Genomic DNA, 27,845 nt, shown 5'->3' with positions numbered 1-27,845 from the left:
CCCTTGGAATCTATCCCTATAAAATGTACAGTGCACAAAATCCATGATTGAAATGTACAGAGGAAATTACACATTCACACAAAAAGTCAATTTGCTATATTACAAGAGAAGTGTTTACCATTCAATACATACAAAATGTTTAAAATTGTACATATGTACGAAAGGCATTATGAAATATTCTTTGGAGCTGGAACAAAAGTGCAAAAAAGCCAAGGCAACAGAGCAAATTAAAGGAAGCAAAGTAGCTGTCTTTGCTTTCTAAAGGACAACCAAACTTTAATGCTTAGTTGAGTGTCTGTGGAATTTTATAAACATGCTTGAGAGGGAATACACTATCACCCAGTCAAAACTCTGGGGTAAGGTGAAATTCATCTCGTTGCAGAGAACCAGCACAAAGTATATGTGCTATCTATCTTCCAATTAAACCCTACTCAGACAGATCCTCTGCTGGTGTAAACTGTCATAGCTTTACAATGGAACTATGGCAATCTACATGAGCAAAGTCATCTGCCCCTAGGTTGAGGACGTATGTGGGACTTCAGTAGTACCTAAGTCTGCTGCAAACCCTCTGCTGAGACAGATTTCATGCCAAAGAAGAAATCCAATCACAATTCATTCAGATATGTCTTATGTTGGAAATCTTAATTATTCTTCTTCAGGTATTTTATTTTTTACTTTAAGTCTTTGAAAGAAAGACAAATACTACATGGGCCAAGAGTGTTGGTAACACTTTAAAAGATTAATAAAACCACAGGGGCTGATTATTATATGTACTGAGACATGACAGCTTCTATGGATTCAGACTGGAGGCCAGGGTGCCGAGCCACCTGGAAAATCAGGTCCTTAATTGCTCAATATTCATTGTTGTATTCATCTCAGCCTTCAGAGACTGAGTGGTGTTTGTGCAGTTACTAGGCCAAGGTTTTAAAAAATGGGTGCTTAAATTTAGGCACTGAAGTTCATATGTAGAAACCAAAATTAAGGTCAAGATTCATGGCCCATTGAAGTCAATGGGAGTCAACTGCTGAGATCCATGGGGACATACGACATTTTTTTCATGAATCTCAGAAACTCACACTTTGTTTTAGTAAAGATTGAGCCCATATCAAGTTTTGCCCATGTAGACAGATATGTCTGAAATTGGCACTCTCTAAGGGATGTTCTAGTCCCACTGGAATCAATGGAAGGTTGGCTATTGACCTTGGTTGTGGCAAGTTTTGGATGCAGAATTGGTACTGGCCCATCCAATAGATTTGCTTTTAAAAAAACAAAACCAAATCAATTAAATGATTGTGTTTTTTAAATTTCTAAATGGGCTGTGATTCCTTTCTAATTGGACTTCCTAGTTGGGATATGAATCTGTGTCAGTCCTGTTACAAATCAGAATGGTTTTCCATTTTGATATAAATGTTATCAAAATAGTCTTTCCTTTTGGTTTGACTTATTTACTCAGATGAGAAAATAACGTACTTTCTTTTCATCTTATATGCATTTTTCTGCTTCAAAGCATGCAGTGTATATGTCTATGCACACACATAAATATATGTACATGTGTGTCCAAACACACACACACCACCTTTTGCAGCCAAAGCTATGTTGTCCTTTTATCTTGCAGTTCATGACTGAGATACTTTATACATCATTCTATCAGTACAGTATTTATAGCTCAGATGAATAACAATGAAGAATATATAGAAATACAGTATTTTAAGTATTTCAAAAAATTAACACTCCAGAAACAGTTTCACTTATTTTTGCTTTCTGGTAAAATATGTTTAGAAGCATTCAAATGCAGGGTATCCCTTAACAAATGAGGATTTCCCCCTCCCCCCCCGCCCCGGTACTTTGAGTGACATCACAAAATAGGCAGGTAACACTTTATATCTGGTGTCTATGGAACGCATACAGGCTAAATTACATGTAACAATATCTATCAGCAATTGGCATGTAATGTGCAGTTCTTGTGTGCTTCAGGAAGTTACTCTGCCAAAGTGACACTAACAAGAAATCTCATAAATACAATGCCTTTACTGATGACACAGGAGTATAGTTTTCGTATATGGGGCATTCCTGTTAAAGTACAGTGAAGTCCGCATATTTGAATTACTGGTAAAAGAATGAAACATTTATAAGAATAATTTATTTCATCTCCCAAACAATTTTATACATGCCTTAGTCATGGCAACTATTTAAAAACCTGCTGTTAGATCAAAACAAGGAACATAATAACCCCCCCTGTAAATGATCAGTTTTACTTTTTTTTCTGAAAACTTCAGATTCTCCACCCAGTGCTTGACTTTGGAAGCTGTGTAACCAGCACAAAATGTTCTGCTTAAATCTTGGGAAGAGGGTAAGGTAGTTGTTAGCGTAACCAGCATGGAATAGTCCACATTCTGGTCCTAGAACAGAGGATCTCAATCTCCAGAACAGATGCTAAGCCAGCGAAAGGGACAGTGCTTGCTCATTGGCTGGCACAGAAGAGCCCAAACACCAGGAGGAGTTGTAATGACCATCATCACCAGGGACTGAACTGAACCATCCAGAGCTACAGCTTGAACTAAAGGACAAAGCCTTCCAGCTGGCAGCTATAGCAGATTGGTATTCTGCATGGATCAGGCATAGACAGAGATAGGTTACGCACACCAAATGGTGGGTTAGTCAGTGTATTTGTCAATTTTAAAATACTACAGTAAAACAACTACTTACACTGAAATAGAAAGTGTCCACTGCATGCTAGAGTGGGGAGAAATTAGCCAGGCTGGGTTCAGACGGTGTGCCCACCTCTCCTTGTTCGGTGGGCGGAAGGAGAGATTGTCCCCCAAGTTTCAACTTAATTTCAAATGTACCTTAATTTCCAAGTGAAACTCAGCTGCTACCACCATGTTTTCACCTGGTTTCAGATCAGAACCATCCAAACTGTAGAGATCAGCTTGGTTTCTACCCGAAACCATCAGCCCTGCCCCAGCACCTGAAAAACAGGCCCAGTTTGGCATGAAACTCTGCCTGAGCTTTGCATTGAATCATATCGCAGCTAGCTCTGGTTTCACCGGGAATGAGGGGAGACGTCACAACTGCAAGGAGACCAGTTCTCACATTGTTTGTTTTATCATGATCTGCTATTGACGTGATACCAGCAGCATGTTGGGTGCTGAAGAGATGGGCAAAATGGGTTCAATCTAAACAAACGAGGGACATTTTGGACCCACAGATGGCTCCATGGGGTGAAAAAGCAATAGTGGATGAAAAGCAAACACCGATCCATGAACTGATATATACGAGATTGTAGGGGTGACTGTGGGGTGTAGTCATGTGAAAAAACTCAAGAATAGGGTTGCAGCCCTGCCAAGGCAGTAGCTTCCCCTGTATATGGTCTGGACTAGCAACACGGACGACAAGGGACCTGGTGGGCACAAACAGGTACTAGATTATTAGAATCTAGCAACAAAATAATGCAGCAGGGACTGAGAATTAAGGAGCATGATAAAATTTTAAGGACAGTCTCTGGAAGGGGTACTGTGATGCTCTGTGGGAACTAGCATCAAGACGTTTAGTGGGCGTTGAGGGTGTTCAGCACCTCACAAGACCAGGTAGAAAAATGATCAGCTACACGGTAGAAACAGTTGGGTAACTTTTCAAAGGGTGGCCTCTCTTCCCATGGGTCTAATTTTCATTCAAAAAGTTTGTACTCTCATTTTTGCACCCACAATTGAACTGCAGGCACAAGGGTATAAATACCTGTGGTCCCCATTACCCAGTTGGAGGTGTCAATGAGATCACAGTGAAATTAGAGTGCTCTCATCTCCTCCCACAGTGAATTGGACAGGCAAGAAGTGTGCATTTGCCAGTTCAGTGGTTTCAAGTTGCATCCACTAAAGTGGAGCCCTTCAACATATGTACCCCAGTATCCCCCCTCCTCAACGCTTTCCATAGCCCTCCGGATAGGGTATTCCCCTACTCCCCCTCTAGCATGCTCCTGTTATCACCGCCTGCATGAAATGCACAAGATTTCATGCACAGCCAACCACCATTCTTTTTTCCATATGCATATTTCTACAAACCTCTTCACCAGTGGGTGCACATGACACATGTATGCACCCCTCAGAGTCACATGTAGTAAAACCAGAATTGATGCGTGTCAGACCAGACATCAATAAATTAATCACAGTATCAGAGACACATGGTATATTAATGTTACCTAAAAAACCCATTGGGTTGTTAATGAACTTTGACACCCTATACAATATATAACTGACAGCATGTTTGGTTTTTAAAAGAAAGGTTTTGCAATTACTTTTTAAATTCTATTTCAGATACAGATATAAGGGTATCAATTTCTACTCATCTCAGATAGCATGCACTAGCAGGCAAAATCGAGAGTACAGTATGTGACCGTCTGGAAAGCACATTCATATGTTGTAAATGAACTCTCTGCCCCTCCTTGGTTCATCTGATAGGAGGGGGGCCACAAGTGACTCTGGCTGATATCTAAAATCTGAGCTTGGTTACTATTGTATCAAAATATTGTATATGGCCTTTCCGTCTAAACATAATGTAAGGCAAGCAGTATAGTGCCAGTGGAGAATCAAACACTAGATACACTAAAGATTCCTACGTATTTATATTAATTCTTTTTTTAAAAAAACAATCCCTAGCCCACACCCTGACATTTTAAATAATGTGCAGGTTGTGATATGAAGTGGAGAAGTCAGGGACTGTAAAGGGAGAAGTTCTCCTTTCTCAACATTGAGTAATAAAATTACCCCCACAAGAACAGGACCAAGATGTAGAGGAGTTGGTTTCCATTTGAATGTCCATCACATTATCGTTATGTCTCTGCCTCCCTTCCAACCCTGATATTCTATGATTCTAAGAGGTTTTGTATCTGATTTCCTTGTTTCATTTTTGTTAAATGATGTGTATAAAATGAAAGCTATTGACCCGAGAGAGAACGCAAAGGGAGAGTAATATGGCTCCGGCTTTAACTGGCAGCCACTGCAACCCAGGTACAGTGGCAAGTCAATTTGGGGAGGATTGCTGAGGTTATGCTCAAAAGTGGGAGGTGCTGGATGGAGAAGGCGGTGTGGCCAGCACACTCTGAAGACATGTGCTCGCTCAGTGCATTCCTTGGGCAACTCCGCAGGCAAGGCTGATGGGAACACTATGCAGAAGTCCTATAGGGTTTAATAGAACAAGCTAGCCTAGCTATAGGGTTTTAGACCTTTGTCAGAACGTAGTAGAGAATTTACATCCTTGCTATGGAACTTTATAGGATGGTTAAAAAACAAAACAAAGAAACCTATAGGAAGGACAGAATTCTTTGTTACATTCTATAGGACTTTGTCCAAAGGAAAGTACCAGCTGAAAGCTAAAGCTGCCCTTCTTTGCAAAGAGCACCCGCTTTTTCCTAAGAATGAATGTCCCATTTGGGGTACAATAACTCCAGCTGCCGCAGGGTCCACAGTTTACACGCCCTGCTCCAAGAGCACTGAATTGAGCTGTTCCGATATAACGCATGCTTCAGCCTGTAAGGGAAAGGGGAGAGGGAAAATCCAAATCTTTCAAAACTGCATGAGACTGCAGAAGCTTGAATAAATCAGCAGCTTGCAGAGCACAGAAGCCTGGCACTGTTTTTGCAAACCCTTAGGTAGTTTTTTTTTTAAGAACATTTATTTTATAGCTGACAAATGAGAATTATACGTATGGATCTGGGGTTTTGCACTTACTGAGCATAATGTGCTGTAAGGGTCCGTTCCAGGCCTTTGTTAAGAACAGAACTGAATAGTAGCTGTATTAGCATGTAGGCTCTGTATATGGTACCTGTCAAACCATGATCTCACTAGAATAAGATGATGCCAATGTACTAACTCTTGCTATAATTACATATATATTTATAAGGGCTTGATTTTACATTGTACAGTTCATTGCTATTATTTATTTTAAATATGCAGTAGGAGAATTCCTAGTCTGCCAGGCACCTTATACTGTCCCACACATGCCGTTTCCGTGCTCAACTGGAGCAGTCTCTGGGCTGCCTCATGCTTCCTAAGTACAACCACCCCGATGGACAGTGTTTGAATGTAGTGGTTGACAGAGAATGAGTTGGAACCTTTGTGGGGGGGAATGTGCACATTCTACCCCAATAACTTTTTTTGGATGTGCCTGATGTTTGGCAAATTCCAAAGAAAAACTATCCCCCCCCCCCCCCAAGAAATACCTTGACGAACCCAAAACGAAAGTCACTGCTGGTAGGATTGGGTATAATGGTATCTAGAGAGGGACAAAACCAATGACAGCAGGATTCCAAGGGAGGAAACGGTCGGAAATGGACCACTCTCATTACCACTTCAAAAGTTATTTTTCCTCCCTTGGTATCCTGCTGTCAATTGAATTATCTCGTTAGACTGACCTCACACTTGATAAGGCAAATCACAACTTTTCATGTATTTATACCTGCTCCTGTATTTTCCACTCCATGCATCTGATGAAGTGAGTTCTAGCCCATGAAAGTTTATGCCCAAATAAATTTGTTAGTCTCTAAGTTGCCACAAGGACTCCGTGTTGTTTTTGCTGATACAGACTAACACGGCTACAACTCTGAGACCTGGCATCACAGAAAGGGACAAACTCTCTGAGACAGGGATCCCCACCTCACCACTTGCACTTTCATAGAATAGATCCCTGGAGCTCCAATTGACGACCTGCTTTGACTCCTAGATCTTGTCTGTGATCACCAGGAAGTAGTGGGGGCAAGAAGCCTAACTGGTTCTAAGCTGGAGCTTGATATGTTTATGAAAGCGATTATATTATGTGGTTGTCTGCAGTGATGGGGACTGGACTTCATTACTCTGGAGATCCCTTCCAGTCCTTTATGATGGTCTTATCTGGGACAGCAGAGATTGGGTAGTATCTCTGCAAGGTAGGGCACTCAACTTCTTTGTGGGCTGTCGGGAACAGCTGACATTTCTGAACAGCACCATCTCTGCTTAGTTCAGGAAGATCACTAATGTTGGTTGGACAGCTGAAAATACAGGGATCAGGGAGTGTAAACACCACAAATAATTCAAAAATCTTCATTCAGGGATGTAAGAAAGATGTGGAGCAACTTTCTTCTCTCTTGGATAAATATTATACTTCTTACATTTCAATTAGCATATTTAAATAGTTTAAGTATTATGACTCTTAAGAAATTTTGTTGATCTTTTCCCAACAAAATTCTAACTAAACAAAACAACATGCTCAAGTTAAAAGCTTTGTTTAAATGACATTAGGTTTCTGATCAAACTAAAAGCCAAGTCATTCAAAATCGTAGGGCCAAATTCTATCTTCGAAGCGTGTGTTTATTTGTCACTGCCTTTTCTTGGTATACATCTCAGGGCAGACTCTGGCTCACCGGTCTTGACTGCATTGGGAATTTACCCTGATCCCAGCCACTGAACCTGAAGTGTAGACATGAAGAGCCATGACTTACACTGGCACGGCTTCCCATTGTTGGAAGCATGGCTAAAATCAGGGCAAATTCTTGCTGTAGGCAAGACCATAGCTGCTACCGAGTCATTCCAGCAGGGTGTAAAACTGATGTTTCAGCCCTGACTTTAGATTTCCCCATTTGTTCCAATTATGCCTGATTACCCTGCAAATAGAAATGACTCTACTGAAGATACCTGAATCCCTGAAGCTGCTTTAAAAATATTTTTTTACATACCTGATTCATTACGTGGTTTGCCTAAGGACATGCAATGGCTCTCTGGGTCAAACAATACGTTTTTCATTAATTTCTTTTATATTTTTTGTTTGCTTAGAAATTAATGTTAAGAAAATGAATCAGCAAGGAAATTCACATACAAAATCTACATTTAAATAACATTAAAGTTCTTTCCCAAACGTTGGGAAATTCAACTGGGCTGGTGGCTCTGCTCTTATGACTCAGGGCCATAGTCTCCAAAGGCCTTCTCTGGACCGAGCTTGTGTTGTCTGCAACCTCAGTTCTTTGTGAGATGTGCACAAACTGCGAAATTTGCATTCTAACTTGGACTTTGAACATCCCCAAATTCAGTACGGTTTCATACCCAGTTTTTGAGCTGGCCCATTACAAAGATGGGGGCCATTTGCAACATTCAAAGCAAGATCTGGAACCAGATTTTGAAACCTTTCAAAGTTTCCTGGGGTTTAGATCCTGGGTTTTGTTTTAAGGACACTTCTTCTTCTGCATGCATGTGGACACAAACACAGCTTCTGTATGTCCAAACAGACACAGTTACAAATACCAAAGGTGCAGGTAAGAAGGCCCATTGAAAATTTGGCTCACAGCTTATCTGGAACAGTGTCATTCACTTTGAATTTCCTAGCTTTTCTTGGGCTTGTGTCACAACTTAGCAGCTCCTAAAACTAGTTTCTGTGTTTGAGTGTACAGATTATATAGCTAGAAACACAGAGGTGCAACAGATGCTACAGACAGGCTAAGCAGCAGTGAGGCAGAGGGGAGAAAGTTTCCTTTGCATTTCTCATTAAACATCCTTATTGGAGGACATTTATGAGCCAAAAATCAAACCTTCTCTCCAGAAAATTAATGTTTCTCAACCATCAAACTGAGAAACTCAGAAAACGTTGCATTACTGGCTCTCCAGCAACTGCATATGCAATGGGAGTGTGGGAAGGAATGGAGACAGAAGGATTATGTGAGGAGTCATGGGGAGGATTAAACTGGAATTTGCAATGAGAAAAACTATGTAGGTGGATGAGCAACAAAACCATCTATTAGGTCCAAATTCTGTTCTGAGTTACACCAGTGCAAATCTAGAGGAAACCCACTGAAACCCAGCCGTGAGTTTTTCTTTGCTGTGTAGACGTACCCTAGGTTTACTTGCATGTGCAAAAGCACATGTGTTCCTCGAATTGGGTAATTGTTTACAGTGAGCAGTCAGCTATGCAAATGCAGATTTTTGCATAAGTAAATGGAATTACCTGCAAATATCATGGGTGCATTTTTAGTGGCCCATTAGAAGATGCATCTTTGTGGGCCCCATTGGAGTTTGCCAGCATTTTTGTGCCCACCTATATATACCCTTTTTTGTACATGCTTAAATACAGCTGCATGGGCAAAAGCCAGACTTACACATTCATGTGCAGCAATTTTCCATGTAAATGTAGCCTGTGGGCCACATCTTATGAAAGTCAGGCCAGGTGAGTTTAGAGAGAGTGTGGGAATAAGCTGCCCTTTATAAATATGGATTTTAATGTATGATAGTTCCAAATTCAAAGCAAACACTCTTATTGAGGTTAGGTGTATCATACACTAATTACTTTTAGTTAGATACATCACAGGAGCTACTCCAGATTAGGAATTCTAGAGCCAAAAGAAGGCTCCAGGCAGCTTGAGTGGGGAAGAAAGAATTGCACAATATGGCAGGAATGGGGAGGAAGCTCTGGATGTGCAAAGGTCTCTTGGAGACATAGATGCACAGGACCCCCCTCAAAAGAGTAGGTTTTCTCCCTTTCACTCATATATTGAGGCTAATTGGATTTGAAGATTATATATCATTTCACCCCACCACTCCCAGGCAAGTGCTGCATGTTGGCCCTGACTAGATGTATAAAAGAATTGTTTTATTTTCCCTCCAGAAACCAAAAAGACCCACCTGTTCAGCAGGGGATTTCCTGCCCTGGTGGGTGAATCTCACAGACTCATAGACATTAAGGCCAGAAAAGACCATCGTGATCATCTTGTCTGACCTCCGTCTCCCTGCAGGCCATAAAACCTCCTCCACCCACTCCTGCAATAGGTAACCTCTCACTGAGTTACTGAAGTCCTCAAATCTCGTTTTAAAGACTTCATGTTCTAGAGAATCTTATGGAATCACATTGAGTTCCGGGACAAGAGCTGTATGTGTCCCTCTAGGTGGTGTTTTATGGCTGCCAGATTGTGTGCACCCCCCGATACCATTGAATTGCAGTGTGTTATTCCTAAATTTGTCTTTTTCCTCCTTAGCTTCCCAGGCTGCTTCTCCTAATGACCAGAAGGAACGAATACACCAGGTTTCTCCTCTCACCACCAGCAGGTCAACCTTTCAAAATGGAGGGATCACACCTGTATTAGGTGCAGCAAGGCCTAAGGGACATGGGGGCATGTCATATATTTGAAATATCATGAAAATTGGCCATTGACATTGGCAGGGGGGCGGGGGAGGAGAGATGGACACAAATAGCTGGCACAGTCCTGACTCCACTGAAGTTTATCCCTTTCAGAAAACACACAAGGTGTAGGGCTTCAGTTAAATGGGTGGATTTAGTGGGCATGGCAATGGCTCCTGTGTAGCAGCCCTGGTTGTTGATCCAGATTCCTATGACCCATCCCCTTGAGTGACCCCTGCCGCACTGGGACAGTAAAGGATCACTTTGTGACTTTGTTTTGGTCCTGAAAGAAACCTCCTGCATCGTCAGTTTTCCCCCAGCTTCATGCGCCAATAACAGTGACATGATCTTTACCTGGCTTTTCAAGAGGGAGTGAAAGAGAAAAAATAGAAAGACTTCCACTGCCAGCCCTTGTGGATAAATACAGGTCACAGATGTATAAAAGAAATCAGGAGGAAACAAGGAAGCACCTCGTGACTCAGCATGAAGGATCTAAACAAAACAATGGAGAAGTCCGAAGGACAGCTTTGTGATCCAGGATCGGGTAGTGGAGGAAAGGAGGAAGGAACTTTGCTGCAAAAGCATCCAGGCATAATGCGAATGGTGTACGAAATGGGCAATATTTTGAGTTACAGGGCTCAGGCGCTGCTGGTGCTCTCGTTCCTTGCCTTGCAACAGCAGAGGGGTCACAGTATCTCGAGGAACGTCCCTCTCCCCATAGCTGTGTCTCTTGTGGCTGTAAGTTCACCACAGTGCTGCTGGCAATATCAAAAATTACGACAGCAACTTCAAGTTACTACAACCCCGTAGGTGGAATTATGGCTTCCCGTTCTGTAAATTTTGGCGGGTACACTATTAAATATAATACATGGTTTAAATGTAAAATGCCTTATCCCATGTCCTTTGTGATGTTCCTCTTTGCCTTCAAAGACAGATTTTGTGTCTTTGACCTTCCTCCTCCACCTAAGCCATGTAGCAAATTTAATTTGAAAATCATTCTGGTTCCAAATGATGCCTGCTAACATTCTACCTCGACTCATCCTGACAGCATACGTCTTTCTTAGGGCAATACTGTAACGTGAAAGTAAACATCCCAATTTGTCAAGAGCCAACTGGGCTTCCATGAATTGTATGGTAATCACACTACGTTCCCGAATGGTTAATGGAGGATCACGTTCCGTAAATTCAAAAGTAATCATCGTGTAACCTGGAATGTTTTACAAGACAGAAATAATCATGTAATCGCGTTGCACCTCTAAAGTATTTGACTGTAATCACCCAGTATCATGGTATGGTAATTACCATGTAAAAGATATGTTCAGTCACCAGTTAACCCCCTTCCCCCCAAAAAAAACCCTTGCAGGTGATATTTGTTCCCTTTACCCTAAAGGATTACCAAGAAATGTGGTTGCCTACCCTGTACTGTGATATCGTTTCACCTAATTATCTTAGAAAGATAGTATGAAAGAAATCGAGACACTTCAAGGCTCCGAATTATTCACCACAGTGGCCTCTTTCTACTGAATGCTGGCTCAGCGTCTGTCCCCAGAGTAAGCTGTAAGAAAATATCCACAAGCTAAGTATGTTCTGGATTCATAAAACCTTAGCTGTAGATCTCCTCAAGAAGTTCGACATGGGGATGGCATGAATGGGTGGCTGGCCAGTGCTCTGACTTGGCTCAATAGATGTCAAGATGCTTCACTGTCTAGGGGCTGACCAGCCCATGTCACTGAAAGGTCCTTCACCTGTGGCTGATCTGGGAGGTGGGCCACAAGGTGTGCAGAGGTCAGAATCAGTGTCTGACTCTCCTTCTGCAATGTAGGGTCTGATTTTGGCACAGGGAGCCACTGCTGCATAGCAACCGTTGTTAAGGATGTCCAAATTGTCTTTGGACTGGGAAATGCTAAATCCACTAAAGGAGCGTTCCAGTTCCTCGTGATCGACTGACGGAATGGAAATGGACGTGTCACTGTCTCTCAAGGCGCTGTCATGGTGTTTAGCTGTAATGTCTTCGTTCCTCAGGCACTCAGCACTGGCCCTCTTCCCGCTACTGTAAGCGGACAAGGAGCGCTCATGTGAAGGTGGGGGCGGGATTCTTACCAAAGAGCCAGGATCTCCAACTGGGGAGGATCCATGGCTATGCCGCTGGTATGGCTGGTGCTGCCAGGACGTTGAAGGGGGACATGTGTTGGTTGGCATTGTTGGGGCTGGTGGTGCAGAGAAATTCTTTTGTCCCATTGAACTGGTAGACCTGACGATCTTGATGATGCAGCCATTTTTGTCCATGTGCTCCCGGCTGTCTTCTGGACTGTGGTAGGGTGGCGCCGGGTCTGGTTCTTTGGACCCAAAATAGGCTTCTGCTTCCGTTGATGGGATACCCATCCTCTGCATGTAAATGTTCACCAGAAAGTCCAGCTTCTTCTCCATGGACAGAACCTGCAAAATGCCACACAGTTCCCCGTGCTGGGTGATATCTATGGACCAATACCCTGTATCCAAAGAGCTCTACTCCAGTCCATGCTCGAATGGGGATCTGAATTTCATAGATAACCCCTTCCTACACTGGCACAAACTGGACTTCCTTGAACTTTTGAGAGAGAGCTGGGATCCAAATCCAGTCTGAACTTTGGCAAGGACCTCTCTCTTGGCAAGGACCTCTTTTATGGAAGATGGATTTTTAAAAATATTTTTAAGTTATTGTACCCAAAACCCGCCATTTAGAGCATTCACTTGTTTCTGCAATGGCCTTTGTGTTTTCTTTAAGCAAGCATAAATGCTTGTGAAATGTGACAGATTTCAATAGGACTGGAGAACACTCAGCACCAGGCCAGAGGTGCTCAGCACTTCATTGGGTCAGGCCGTTACAGTGTGTGTATGGGGACTTTGAGTGGGCCTTGTGCTCTGGAGTGAATTTCACCTTGAACGAGGCATGGATCCTGTGGCAATAAAAATCACACCAACGGCTTTACTTGAACTTGTTTAGGTTAGAAAGGGAACATTTCAAAGGCACCTAGGTCACTTTGGAACTAACGTTCTGTTTTCAAAAGGGACTTCGAGACTTAGGCTCCTAAGGACCTATGACTTTCAGTGTGTCTTAGGCACTTAAGGCTTAGATCCTCAAAGGTATTTTGGTGCCTAACTCCCATACCTTTGAGTCTCTGGGCTTTAAGTACCTAAGTCACTTTTATAAATAGGGTTTAAGCTGCCAAGTTATTTAGGCACATTTGAAAATTTTATCCAAATCTTTCCTCTATTCTTAATCTTAACTACTTTTAAAATCTCAACACACAACATGAACTTTTTCCTTATAAGTAACATCTGCCCCCATACCTGCTTTTCAACTTTTCCAAGCCTGCCCATCATGCTTGGGTCTTCTGGAAGCTCCCCCTCCGCTGGCCCTTTCGTTCGATCCTTGTCTGTCATTGATGTCCCTCGTCCAACAATCTGGTCAACTCTACCAGGAACAGAAACAACCCCCCCACCCAGAAAAGGCCGTTGAGTTAGTCAGATACATCAAGGAAACAGGACTCTGCTAGCTGCTGGCTCTTTGTGGACAAAGCAACAACCTCTCTCCCAACTACCCCTCAAAATTACTTACACAAACAGGGAGAGGCAGCTGAGTGTTATCTTTGATGTAAATAAGTCGCTATATTTTCACAGTAGTATTAGCAGAGTTTGAAATCTATCAATACTGTTTCTATAGGTATAATCTGGCACGTTATGCTCAGTAAATTTGCCCACTGGGAGGAATTTCACTCTAAGCAAGGTTTCTACCACATTCATTAGCATTGTATTTGTTACCGGTGATAATTTTGCTGTGGATAAAGTTGTGTGCCTACTTGGTCTAGATGAAATTCATGTTTTTCCACATCTTTACAGCCGAATCTTCTGCCTCTCTCCTACATACTCATGTCCATCGAGATAAGAGTCTTTAGTTCAGCACTGGAATGGTTACATCCCTTATTTATAATCCCTTTTCCCCTGTCTAAGAATTTAAGGCTCCACGTGGAAGTCAGAGGAGTCCACATAGAACAGGGGTGGCCAACCTGGGGCTCCGGAGCCACATGGCTCTCAGACGTTAACATGCGGCTCCTTGTATAGGCACTGACTCCGAGATACAGGCGCCAACTTTCCAATGTGCCAAGGGGTGCTCACTGCTCAACCCCTGGCTCTGCCACAGGCCCTGCCCCCCACTGCAACCCTTCCCACCCCCTCCCCTGAGCCTGCTGTGCCCTCGCTCCTCTCCCCCCCACCCAGAGGCTGCTGCACACCACAAAACAGCTGATCGGGGAGGGAGGGGGAAGTGCTGATTGGCAGGGCTGCTGGTGGGCAGGAGGCGCTGGGAGGGAGGGATGGGGGGAGTTGATGGGGGCTGCTGACATATTACTGTGGCTCTTTGGCAATGTACATTGGTAAATTCTGGCTCCTTCTCAGGCTCAGGTTGGCCACCTCTGATATAGGAAGTCACAAGCTAATTATGTTTAATGCATCAAACCTAAATTTGCTCTATAGGTAACTAAACACGGGCATCTTCTGATCTAATAAAAACCAATAAGACATCTCTGAGCTGGGACATATTCTTAATCTTAACCCGATTTATAGCTATCTCCCTAAGCATAATCCTCACAAACTTTACTCATGCATAATGTGCCAGAACTGTAGGTGACAAAAAACAGATTAATTAATCTGGTTGAAACCAAGTTAGTTGTCTTGAGCGGAAATAAAAAATGCTTCTTATGCAATTCTGCAGTGTGGGTAATGGATCCATGCACCAGTATGAGACAAAGAATGGGCTGAACGCAGACAGACAAAGGAAGATTAACAAACAAAACACAAGGAAAGGGATGAGACACAAGGCCACTTCCAACAACAGCGCCATCTAGTTGGCTTTGCTTTTGTGTGTGGAGGGGGGCCTAGTTTCTTATACTTTCTTTTTTTTAAACAGAGGGTGAGATCATCCGTTAATATGCCGTAGCACAGCTCCCTGGACTATATTAGAGAGACAGCAGTTTACACACGCTGAGTATCTGGCTCAGGGAGATAGGGCAGATGAGCACATCATAGCTAAGGTAGCAAATATATAATACGCAAAAATTATTTAATCCAGGTGAACTGATTTAGGTAATACTTTATTTGAGCAGAAATTTTCGGTACTACTACTTCACCTACAAAGTAATGTTTGACCATTTACTTACATGGTGAGTACCATGTGCTATAATTACAAGGGTAAGTAACATACATGCCTTATTTCTGTGTCGTATGCAAAGTGCACATTGTTTACATTCATGAAGACTACCAAGTGGTCAGCAGAAGCATGTAATTATCTACATGGTAAAATCCTACAAAAATGTTGTAACCTTGTAAGCAAAGAGACATTTAACAGGAAAACTGGGGCTATCTTGATTTGGAATCAGAGGCCATGGTGTAGTAAAGTCATACTCTGATCTCCTTTCCTGCATATTTAAACATGTAGATCCAGTAAAACAATGGTAGGGGCATGTGTTTAAAGAAGCCAAAAGTCTAATCAATCCTGATTATTTGGAGAGGCCAAGGAAAGAAGTTGCTTTCTTGTCCTAGTGTAACATCCTGCTGTAGTCATTGTACTGGAAGAGCTTTAGTATTCTATTTGAAACCAAAACCAAAATGTCCTTCAGTAATAACTGCCAACTAAGGAAACAAGAGAGAACAATTTGTAGTATGGAGGAAATTAAGGCAGCCCCACTGGGGTGCCTCAGAGCATGCGCCGACCCTAGAAATACTCTTTTGCTCTTATAACCTTGCTCCAGAATTCACAGATGACAATGTAAGACTCCTATTGACTTTGAGGCAAGTGACTTAGTGATCCAACTATTCAAAGGAGGGAGGGAGTGGAAAGCCTGAGCAATGGGTGCCTTCCTGCAACTTTCTCCAAAACCAGCAGTTGCCTACACCAGCTTACAAAAACTGGCTTAACACACAAGCAAATGAATGCACCACTTCCCAGCTGGTGGGCACAAATATTTGTCCTCCCCAGTGGTATTTTTGTATGTGCATTGTTTGTGCATACAAGTGAGCCTCAGCTTTTTTTTTTTTAAAAAAAAAGTGGCCCTTACAGCTGAACATTGCTGACGAAAGGGAAAATAGAGAATTATTTTATAGCCCTTGTGTTTCGTTTCCATTTTAGAAACATTGTTTGGCTGCATTTGGTGAATTTGGTTACTAATGGCCATCAGAGACTTTCAGCATTGGTTATCAACAGGTATTTTGCAGGCTGGCTACTGTGCAAATTTCCCAAATACACCTTTGCCTACATGTACATCCTTGGCCTACAGCACCCTTTACTGGTCTAGACTTAGGCTCTTGCAGGGCACAGATTGTTAACTCTCCCATTGCATGGTGTTTTCACTGGAATGTAACTGAGACTGACCATAGTAATTTCTGTGTAATGCTTTCTCACCCAGATTTCTAGCAATGGAAGTTAGTGTTAGGATAGGATTTCTAAAGGGGCATATAAGGAAATTAGGCAGCCAATTCCCACTGACTTTCAGTGGGAGTTAGTCCCCAGTGCTTAAGGCATTGTTGAAAATCCCTTCACTTGCAGTACCACTAAGCCCCTTTTTCATCATTTTGTACTGTTTTTTTTTTTCAGTTCAACCCCATAGTGTCCATAAAGTTTCAATGATAAACCAGCACACTTGGTCTTCTTTTAAGCATGTGGCCATAAAATGAAATCAAAGGCATCAATTCTTAAAGCCAGCGCTTCAAAGGCAGGTGCCAGAGTTGTGCCCCAAAGCCTTGTGTGCCAAGCTTTTGTGTGCCCCACTTCCAGCAAATGAGCATTTCAGCACCTAAGTCAGGTAATGATGTACCTAGCAATCCAGCTGTCTGGGCAAATGCTGGGTTTGCAAGCAAAAGGCCTTGTGTGTGTGAGTGTGAGCGTGGGTGTGTGCATGCACTTAAGGGGGCCCCTTTCCCCCTCTTACATCCCTGTGCAGGAATCAGGCACAACTGCATCCCTGTGTTCATGTGAGTGAAGAAAAGGCTCCCTTGCCAGCATCCCTGGGGCACTAGCCACCCCACACAGGGCAAAAAGAGGAGCAAAGCAGGTCGAGAACATGTCACACTTTCCTAAAGGGTGGTGCAGGGTGAGCACTGTCACTGATACTGGGGGAGAATTGAGGAGGCCTCAGGCCTTCCCTAAGTTGCACATTGTTTGCTGGGAGTCCCCCTGGAGCAGTGTGCCTTTACAATAGCCCCAGGAAAATAGCTTGTGCCATAAAGACACTATCTGGTCCCAAGTGGGTGCACTCACAAATTCCTGGGGATTCGTCTTAGGCATCAGCCTTTGAAAAATCTGTCCCTTGCTTTAGATTTGTGACGAAAGAGGATCAAAAGATTGCTGATGGTATGTGACCTACTATATCACCTACGACATTTGCCTGGTTCTGCTGCACCTTTAGTTTGAAAAAGCTTTATTGATTATTATTATATTATTTATTATTAAATTTTAAATAATATCTTTCCTTCTTTTGAATGATACAGAAAAATGTAAAATTCTTGCATCAGCCATGGTGCAGTTTTTCTCATGCTTCATGCTTACAGTTCATGCAAAGAGGTGTGTTGAATGCCACCCTCCGGCCAGAAGCAGACATCAAAGGTCAAACGGCTCAAATGAGGAAAAAATGAAAAGTCTGGAAATATTTATTCAGTTTCTTTTTTTTTTTTTTTACATAACCCAGGCACAGACACCAAACCCCCTTCATCCATGTCACATGACTGGCTACTTCTCTTCTGATTGATTAATAGTATTTGTACGAGACATATTTAATCTAATAATACCAACTACTCATATCTATGCTGTTCAAAAACATAGCTGGGGCTGCCTGGACTTTAAAGTGATTGTATCTTGAATCAGCTGAGCATTCAAAGTTCATGAGCATACAATATGTGCTATACGCTATAGGCTACATTCTGCCATCAGCTATACATTAGCAGTCCGTTGTCTTCACTGTAAGCTATGTACATGTATCTGAAGGCAGCATGTGACCTTACACACCTTTGGGCTGCCAAATACAATCCAATTGGTTGAGAGGGTTCATGTGACTTCCAATTGTTTGGCACCATTGTTCTTCTAGCTCACCAACAGGTGATTTTTATTTTATTTCATGTTTTTTTAAATTGTCTGGCCATCAATTGGCTGAAATGAGGACATGTGATGTAAAACAGAAGAAGCTCAATGCAGGGTAGCTCTGCTGTTGTAGCATATTTAGGGCAAAACCACCTCAGAGCTGGGATGATTATCTTATCACCCATTTAGGGCCAAATCTGGGAGCTCTTACTCAGCTATAATGTTTGCTGTAGTTTTGCCTGAATAAGAATGTCTGGATTTGGGGGCTTGAATCCTACAGGGTGCTGAAAACTCTGGCCCTGATCCATCAAAGCACTCAAGCAGGCGCTTAACTTTAAGCATCTGAGCAGTCTCCATCCACATAAATGGGGCTATTCATGTCAAAGTTAAGCATGTGTTTAAGACAGGTTTCAGAGTAACAGCCGTGTTAGTCTGTATTCGCAAAAAGAAAAGGAGTACTTGTGGCACCTTAGAGACTAACCAATTTATTTGAGCATAAACTTTTGTGAGCTACAGCTCACTTCATCGGATGCATACTGTGGAAAGTGTAGAAGATCTTTTTATATACACACAAAGCATGAAAAAATACCTCCTCCCACCCCACTCTCCTGCTGCTAATAGCTTATCTAAAGTCATCACTCTCGGAAAGTGATCACTTTAGACTTTAGATAAGCTATTAGCAGCAGGAGAGTGGGGTGGAAGGAGGTATTTTTTCACGCTTTGTGTATATATAAAAAGATCTTCTACACTTTCCACAGTATGCATCCGATGAAGTGAGCTGTAGCTCACAAAAGTTTATGCTCAAATAAATTGGTTAGTCTCTAAGGTGCCACAAGTACTCCTTTTCTTCATGTGTTTAAGAGTTATGCTGGATTGGGGGCAGAGTGCTCAGTACCCTTCAGCATTGAACTCTTGGTCCTAGGGTCCATTTTGGGGCTCCTCTGCTGCCTGCACCCTAGTAAACAAAAACAATTGGGAAAATTAAATGAAAATGGGGCAATAAATACAAAATACCCCTAGGAGCCCCAGAGGTTAAAGCCCAATAATACTGCAGGTAAGAATGGGATTATTTTCTGGTGCTAAGGGTCAGGAATTATTTATATAGCAGGGAAAAAAGTCACCCCAAACAGTGACTTAATTTTAGCTCTGCAGTCAACTGAGGGAGGGTCAAAGTTCCCTGAAAGCTAAAAATGGAAGCAAGTTATAAAAAAAAAATATTTCCCAAGGGGTTATAATAGTGTTATGCATACAAACATGCTGTTTTCGATTGTGGGAGTTATATGCTTGTGAAGGAGCAGTATTAGACTAATACAAAATAGAATTTTTAACATATGGGAGATAATATTATGCCTTGGGTTGAATGAGTGATAATATAAATACCCTCAGTTTGGCATTTGGGGCATCCTTTCCCATTGCTGGTCATTTTTTCAATCTGCAAGGTAGTAATTTTAGTGTATAAATCTCCACTCTAGCCAAGATGTTTTGTACATTGTACATAATATGTAGCTACAACTATATACAATCTGCCCATTTTTTAAAGCGCATTTCAAAATATTGTTATGGCTGAGGAAACAATTTCATGTTTAAAACCTGTTTTCAGGTCCTGAACTTTCAGAAACAACTGTTACCTTTTGGGTTGAAATTTTTCAAGCTCGACCTAAGTTCAAAGTGGGAGGTTTCTACAAGGTGCAATCCAACTGGGTTTTTTTCCATCTTCGAGTTAACAGGGTGTGAATAAATAGGTTTGAAAAAAAAAATTCACACATGTTTCTCAGGCACAGATAACTCAAAACAGCTTATATGGAAAACTACAGATCTGTCATGAATCTATGTACTTAGTTCTAAGTGAGGGCAAGCATATTTGGAAAAATATTTTGAAGGAATAACATAGTTATGTTTGAAATCACCTTCTACCTGTGCACCTAATATGACTTTCTACCAAATATATACATATGCGTTCAGGTGTGATGCTCTAGATAAATGGGGAATATTTTGGTCAAAATGCTTGTCCCCATTTTTGAACCCACTGTTCATCTGTGAGTGTAAATCTGAGTAGTTACTTTGAATGATCTCGTTGGGTTAACTACTCGTGTTTGCGCTTGCAACACAGTTGTGCAGTGAAAGCTCACAGACACGTAGGCGAGACCTCCCTCCAGCTGATGTGCATATAACTGAGAACACACTGTTGTTTATTTCACTGATAAGACATGCAGGAGTAAAATTTTCAGAATAACTTGGTGCTTCTGAATATTTTACCCAGAGTGAATCCACAGCAATGTCAATGGTAAAATTCCCATTGATTTAAATGAGGCGAGGATTTGACACAGCATTTATTTCTGCACACAAAATTAAGGATTCTTTTGAACACTCGGCCCAGCGTATGTGACATTTTTAGTGATGCTATACATTTACTCTGGTCAATAGAGTTGGACCGGGGTGAAAATGGTTCTGTGCATTTATTCATTTCCTTCCCTATAAATATGAAACGCGTTTGATTCAAATGTTGCCCACTGGAAAAAAAACAAGGAATATGTTCATTTCAATGAATATAGGTGGGTAGATGCAAGCGTATATTTGCACCTGCTTGTCTACACACACAGAGTGAGAAGTTTTCCATTCTGTAGTTAATCTTACCTCTTCTTCTAGATGAAAATAACAAATCTTGTTGCTCTTGAAGATATTTTTGTAGTCTTTTATATTGGCTGCAATATCATAACAAATGATGATTTGGCCATCCCAAACAACTAGTTGAGGATGACTGAAATATGCTCACAGGAGAAATCAATGGTTGTATAATTTTTTTGCCTTAGACTTGCCTTAGTGTGAAAAGCCATCGCCAAAAGTAAATCCAAGCGATTTTGAGGTAAATGTGTCAGCGAGCTGCCTTATTAAGTGATGCATGCCGTCATATACCTGGCATGAAAGGGGTTTGACATTAAGCAAATGAAAAATCCAGAGAAAGCGGCATTTTGGTGAATCCTAACCTAGGAGAGTATTGGGGTGACTCTTTGGAAGAGAGCATGGGTCCTTTGGTTGAATACTTCTTATGCCGGGGAGTTGAAGGGGGCGGGGGACCCACAATCATATCTATCCTGGCAAAGTAAATAAGAAAAAAGACACCAGCAAAATGCATAATGAAGCAACACGTAGAAAGAACTTGGTCGGAAAGTTGCAGAAACATAAAGAACAACTAAAAAAATTAAAAATAAAAGACAGAGAGAGAGAGAGAGAAAATTGGAAAATATATTCCGCTCGAAACAGAATGCAGCATTATATTGCCTGATCGTTCATGGTTAATGCCAAATCTTATCTGGCCAAACATAAGATTCACGGAACTGGGCATCAAAAGAACGTCACTGCTGCTTAAAATGGGAGTCACTCTGCATATAATAGGCAACATACTGTACACACTGGAATATATTTGCATATATGTGGCAATGTCCCATTGGAAATGTCAGATATAAGACAATATATATTCTCATTTCTATTACAATGATAGATAAAACATCCTCAGCAAGGTGTAAATGAGGTACACTGTGGAATTGTACACTCAGTGAATGAAATGCATCCATGGTTGGAAAGATGTTGGAAAGGGATGTAAGCCAGGGACAGAATACCAAAAAGAACCAATTACAGACATGTCACAAGAGCAGTGACAGAGAGTTATGAATGATTCAAGAGAAAAGTGCACGTGAACACTCCCACAAGTTTGCCTGAATAAAGCTTTAACCCAGCAAAACACTGGCCACAGAGAGCTAACAATAAAGATCATCACAAATGCTGATCATCACAAACTCTCTCTCTCTCTCTCTTAGAGAGAGAACGTATTGCCTTGGTCCTTCATTGCTCTACACCAGCAGCAAATTGCATTGCCCCACTTCCCTCCCCTCTGTACCAGCTCCACTGTGCTGATCAGCAAGTTGTGGGGCGCACACAAATCTTGTCCTCTTCCCCATCCATACCCTGCTCATTCTCCACCAACCTGTTCTGGGGACGGGGGAGTAAGTGAGAGAACAATGTCCTGCGTGCATGAGATGAAGGTCTAGGTAGCCTACCTGGGGCTCTAGGAGATAGTTTTACTCCTTCCTTCCTTCCTTCCTTCCCAGGATAGACGGAAGTATAGTCTACATCACAACCTACCCCAATGATTACTGCATTCCACTGCACAGATGGATCCGAGAGGAGCATTTGGCCTTCTCTTTCAGAACAGCCACTCCCGGTTCCACCCAAAAATCAACCAGCCAAACAACTTTCTCTTTGGAACACATAATCTCAGAACAAGAAAAATGCAGGCAGGACTGGAGAACCTTACCGGGGACAAGGTTCAGCTGAAGACCCCAAAAAGTACGGGTGCCCATCTAGATCTTCCCTAACCGAGACAGACTACTTTACTGTGCACACCTCAGCTGGAAATCTCAAAAGGAGAGATTTTACTCAAGTGATTTCATACTCTTACAGCTAAACCTGGGCTTAAGTGCTTTGCTTGACACAGTGGGTTTGTGACAGAAAGCTCAGTCCTGCTCTTTGAACAACTCTCACAATGACATGACAAATCCAGAATTAACTGGGAATATAGGTAACACACAGTATTCTGGAAACACAAGTACTTTTATGGGGAATATGAGGTAACAGGCATTGATTTATCTCCAATCGTGGCTCCATCATTTAGATTTTGAAATTAAAGAGCCAAAGACAATGTTCACTGTTTCCTGTCATATGCCTTATCCGTGCAAAGGACCCAATCTAACTCCTTGTGAAGTCAATGGAAAAATTTCCATTGGCTTCAATGGGGCTTGGAGAAAGACCCTTTTAGGCTAGAGAGTCATGTCCACTTGAACACCCATTTTGCATTTACAAGTTTGCAGAGGCAAATATTTATATGACATTACTTGGTTGCCTCTGCCTGACACACAGGCACAAGCAGTGAGTTAGGCATATAAGTGACATTCACTTTGACTGAAAGTAATTTAAGGTGCAAAGACATGCCTTGAGTTACATGTATCTACATGTTGTAGGCCGCAAAGGGCAGATTTTCTTAATTGACACGATTGAGGGTTATTTGTAAGGAGAGAGGGTACTGTTCTTACCGTCAATGGCTTGTCTCTCATCCACGGCTCATAGGTTTGAATTCAAACTTTTTCTGAGGTAAAATAATTTGGGCGTTGGAAAGGAAGGGTGGAGTTTAAAGTATCTCTCTCTCTCTCTCTCTCTCTCTCTCTCTCTCTCTCCCTCCTTTTATACTCTTCCTAATGCTTCCTCTTCCATACTGTTTAAACACAAGGAGCTCGATCCTGTCCTGTGTTAAATCCCCTTTATGCACTCCCTCGCCTATAAAACCAACTCACTACCCACGGATAGTTATACAGCCGATGTAGTTTAGTTCCTGTTCCGCTGAGGCTACCCAGCCAGGCTGATAGGTGAAACTCCCATATTTTTAAGATATTCTTCCCTCACTCCCACCCAATCCAAACAGAGTTCAGATTCCTCCCACTTCCTAGGGCAAAAGATGTCAAATATTTACAAAAGTCTCTCATACTGGGGCCATTTTTCTAATAGCTCCTTTATTCTTAACAAGAGGGCCAAAAATGGTACTTTCAAAGTAGCTCCTTTATTTTATTTTGCCACTGGTAAGGACACCCGATATGCCACCCAGCCCCCGAATGGCGATGTCAAATCGTAAGTATCCAACAGCAAAGCACTGAGACATATGTCCCAAAATGTTTCTGAAAGATTTACATACACCCTGCTCTGCTCTTTGACCACATGCTGTGCCACAGGGAGGGAGGCTCTTAACATACTCTCTGTGGGAGGGTGAAATGTGAACAACCAACTTGTGTGTGTGGAGTGGGATGGGGTGGAGGGAAGAGAAGGATCCTTCAGTAAGGATTCTCTGGTGGTGCCATGGCATGGGAGGTAACACGGCTTTATGGGCACAAAGAGATGGAACCGGGTTTGCTTCTGTTTCATAACAGAGCCTGAGGCTGTTTCCGGAGCCTGTCTAGCACCCTTACCCAGAATGCCCAGCTCCCTCCCCTAGACTGGACACTTACTTGCCCTTATTCCCAATGGAAATAATGGGAACTGTAAAACTAATCTGCCCTCCAGCCACTCTGTGCTAAAAATTCACCCCTTGTGGCCAACTCGCAACCAGGAGTTATTCAGAAATCCATTGTTTTCCATTAGGCTTTTTCTTAGAAAGAAAAATAAGATGTGGGTGTTTTAAAAAAAAGGGACTTTATCTTGACCCTCTCACTCCTACCACCCACCCCTGGGGTGCAATCACAACCAACAGTGGAGTCTCTTGCCTGGACTGGAGATTTTTAATCCGGGAGAGCATATCCAAGTGACCGGCTGAATACTGCTCGATGACATCCATCACATCGTAAGGCCGAAGGCTCTCCTTGAACTTCCGTTTGGAAACAAGAAATTTCATGATGCTAGGGGAGAGAGAAAGGAAAAAATGCGATTCCTCATGCTGGAGCCATGTACTGTAGAGTGATAGGCATGCCCATGCTGCAGAGAGCGACCTGGGAACCAGAGTGGAACAAGACATTTGAAAAGCTAACACCATCTGAGGCTACTTTAGATAAAGCAGAGAGAACCAAGGCTCAAAATGTAGGGCTCCATACGCTTTCGGGGCTGCTGATCTCACTAGCCAGCTTGGCGGAAAGTCTTCCAGGTAGGGGAGGAGCCTCAGTAATGCACAGCATCCACAACCCCCAGCTTGCCCCACTGGAGATCTTGGGGGCAGACTGGACCAACCCAGCTGACCACGGGATAGGGTTTGAAGGTGCTGATTCAGTGCCTCTCCTAGGTGGCCTTCTGTGGAGTCCCACAGCAATTCAAAGCTGCTCCCCTTGGCAGAAGCCCTGGGGAGGGTAGTGGCAGTTAACAACCCCCCATCCCCCGGCCCAGAGGTGTGCAAACGGCAATCCCCAATGCCTCAAAGCTGTAATTGCTATCTGTGCGTTAAGGCATCTAGGATGGGGAAAGGGCAGCATTTTCTTAGGCTCTTTAATATCCTCCTTGTGCATTTCACGCTGATGCCAGCAGGAAGCATAGATCCAGCCAAAAAAAAAGTTAATCGTTGGAAAATATTCTCTGGTGGGTGTGTATTTTTTCCTGCTTTGATCTGCATGCTGGGCAGCAACGCATTTACTGAGGGGGCGGAAACTGCATCTATAAATCCCTGCCTCCCTGAGGATTGAAGCACAACTCCCCAACAAAGCAATGGGCCCACCCATAATCCAAGCAGTACAGAGGGGTAAAGCCCTTGGTATTTGGATGGTGCATGTTAGGTGGGGGTTCCCATTATCTGAATACTGTCTGGATCTCAGCTAGGAGCCGAATAAGAATAACAGGCCACCCCTTAGCCACAGGACATTTCTCTCCTAACAACGAGCCCTGTGCTTCTCTCTCTCTGCTTCCGTTTAGCCATTTTCTGAGGAAAGACTGATTTTTCAGACCCTCCCAGAAAATTCTTAGGGAAAATGGCTCCTCCTTTAAGACAATGGAGAGGAGTGGGACAGACAGCTACTAGGTTTCTATCAATAAATGGCTGAAAATAATAGAGCAACCTGGGCCTGGGTGGAGTGGGAGTGGCAGGGGCCTCTGGGAAAGGAAGGGAATGGCTATCCCCTGCTGACCAGGATTGCTTTCCTCAGCCTCTGATGGAAGCCTCCCGTAATGACATGATACAGTGACAAAGGGTGCCAGATGGTTAGGACATGAGCTCCAGTGGTTCCCCGTGGCTCAGAAAAAACTTCCTGAGCGGGAGGGCATGTATTATACTGGGTGATCTTGTCTGAGTGTGCATGCACACCCCACTGATCTCTAGGTGCCAGAGGACTAGAGGCTATACATCTTAATATTGTTAATACTACAGCTAATAGAGATGATCATTTAGGGCGAGTCAGAGGAGTCCATGGTTTTGACGCCCAAGGGCCTGCGTCCCCTCCCCAGATCGGCATGTGTGTGTTGTAGATGATGACTCGTATGTCTATATCTGTGCACCTATGGATTTGTTACAGTGGCCCATTTGCAATATGGTGGGTGAATTCCAATGTTTTCACTTCTTTAGCCTTGCCACTCTTGAGGTGCCCCCAAGGCGCTGGTCTAAAGCTACTCCCACAAGCCTTCCAACAGGAGGAGGCTGGGTCTAAGAATAAGACCTGGATCCTCTAGGTGGCAATTCTATTTGCTAGGGCTTAGGTCACTGGACAGGCATCTTGACTGAACAACACAGGAGAGGAGTGGAGATGAACACCGGTTCTAGCACCCATGCCCCAAACACTAAGTTTGGCTCTGGATCCAGAGCTGCATCTGAATCCTCCAGCTCTGTACGGAGCAGGAATACCAGTGCTAGACACTGCCAGATTTTTGGGACGTTCAGTCTTGGATCCAAATCCAAAGTGTGTGGCTTGTAGAGAGGGGCAGGCCAGCTGGACCCACCAATGTGAGTGGGGAAGAAGTGGGGATTTAGGTAGGGATTTTGTGTCAATACTTCTGGCAGCAAAAAAAAGGACATCCTAGCCCCAGTATCCTTCGGGTCCGTCAGCCTTGTGTGTCTTCTCTCCATCTGGTTTTGTAAATGTCAGCATTTAACCACGAAGTGAGCGATATGGTTTGGATGTATGCATCCAATGAAGTGAGCTGTAGCTCACGAAAGCTTATGCTCAAATAAATTGGTTAGTCTCTAAGGTGCCACAAGTACTCCTTTACTTTTAGAGCGTTTTCCCATTTCTCCCTTTACTCCTCCTCCAAGCAAAAACTGTTTTTCCCCACTTAGCTTTATACAAAGGAAAACAGAGCACCTGGGGGGGATCCAGCCAGCAGCGATGGGATATGTGCGTTATTCAATGCTGCTTGGTTTACAAATACCCTTATTATTTATTTTCCTTTAACATTTCACCATGTAAGGAGGTCTCTCCATCTTCCTTCATCCCCCTCCTCCTTTTCCTTTCTTACCACACTGCCCTGATGCTGACTTTAAGTCCTGGCGTTAAATCTTCCGTCACAAACTCGCAGTTGCAGCTTTTGTTATCATCCGGAATGTCTTCTCCAGGGAGACTTGCTTCTGGTTTTAAAAAAAAGAAAGAAAAAGAGAATTCACAGCTAATTAGAGAGCCCTTGCAGCAGGAGGAATGGGAGCGTCAGACTCCCAGAAGAGAGCACATGGAAGACATAAATGGCATGTTACCTTTGCATCTTAACAAAAGCTTTCTCTCCCTCTGAGCTAGGCTAAGATGACATCTGATACCACTAGTTTTAGTCCCTATCTGTCTTTAAGGGCATCATATAACTGAATGAAGCTCTCTTTTTTTTTGCTCCCACCCCAGCATCCTCATGTAAATAAAACCATACCTTATGTGCTAATAAGGGAGAGAATGAAACAGTTCAGTAAGTCTAGACGGTTCAAATCCCCTTCACCTCCTCCAAACCAGCTGGGCCAGGAAGGATCCTGTTTAAATGAACTGCCTATTATTAAAATCTTTAAGGCATAGAATGAGTAAGAATCACTGGGTATAGATTCTCCAACTTCCCTTGCTACTGGGTAATCGGTATCTGATCCCCTTTGTGGTGGCACATAGATGGTTGGAGACAAAGAGAT

The 27,845-nt window shown here is 42.8% G+C and overlaps 1 protein-coding gene across 15 annotated transcripts in view; it reads right to left on the bottom strand.

Moving 5' to 3' along the window:
- Positions 1–81: 81 nt before the first annotated feature.
- Positions 82–27,845, bottom strand: part of KCNQ2 (potassium voltage-gated channel subfamily Q member 2) — a 121,196-nt gene continuing 93,432 nt past the window's right edge. For 7 of the 15 annotated variants that reach the window (XM_075118682.1, XM_075118686.1, XM_075118685.1 and 4 more), the window contains 5 exons: positions 27,203–27,311; positions 24,541–24,672; positions 21,220–21,327; positions 13,459–13,582; positions 82–12,564 (listed from right to left, as the gene is read on the bottom strand). In XM_075118682.1, coding sequence (XP_074974783.1) covers positions 11,827–12,564; positions 13,459–13,582; positions 21,220–21,327; positions 24,541–24,672; positions 27,203–27,311 — 1,211 coding nt within the window. In that variant the 3' untranslated portion in view covers positions 82–11,826. The remainder of the gene's footprint in view (positions 12,565–13,458; positions 13,583–21,219; positions 21,328–24,540; positions 24,673–27,202; positions 27,312–27,845) is intronic. The other 8 variants (XM_048819861.2, XM_048819865.2, XM_048819868.2 and 5 more) reach the window with 3 other exon arrangements.

Source organism: Caretta caretta, chromosome 13, assembly GCF_965140235.1.
Source record: "Caretta caretta isolate rCarCar2 chromosome 13, rCarCar1.hap1, whole genome shotgun sequence".
Taxonomy (NCBI): Eukaryota; Metazoa; Chordata; order Testudines; family Cheloniidae; genus Caretta; species Caretta caretta.
The sequence above is the reverse complement of the archived record's forward strand: the minus strand, read 5'-3'. Positions and strand labels throughout refer to the sequence as shown.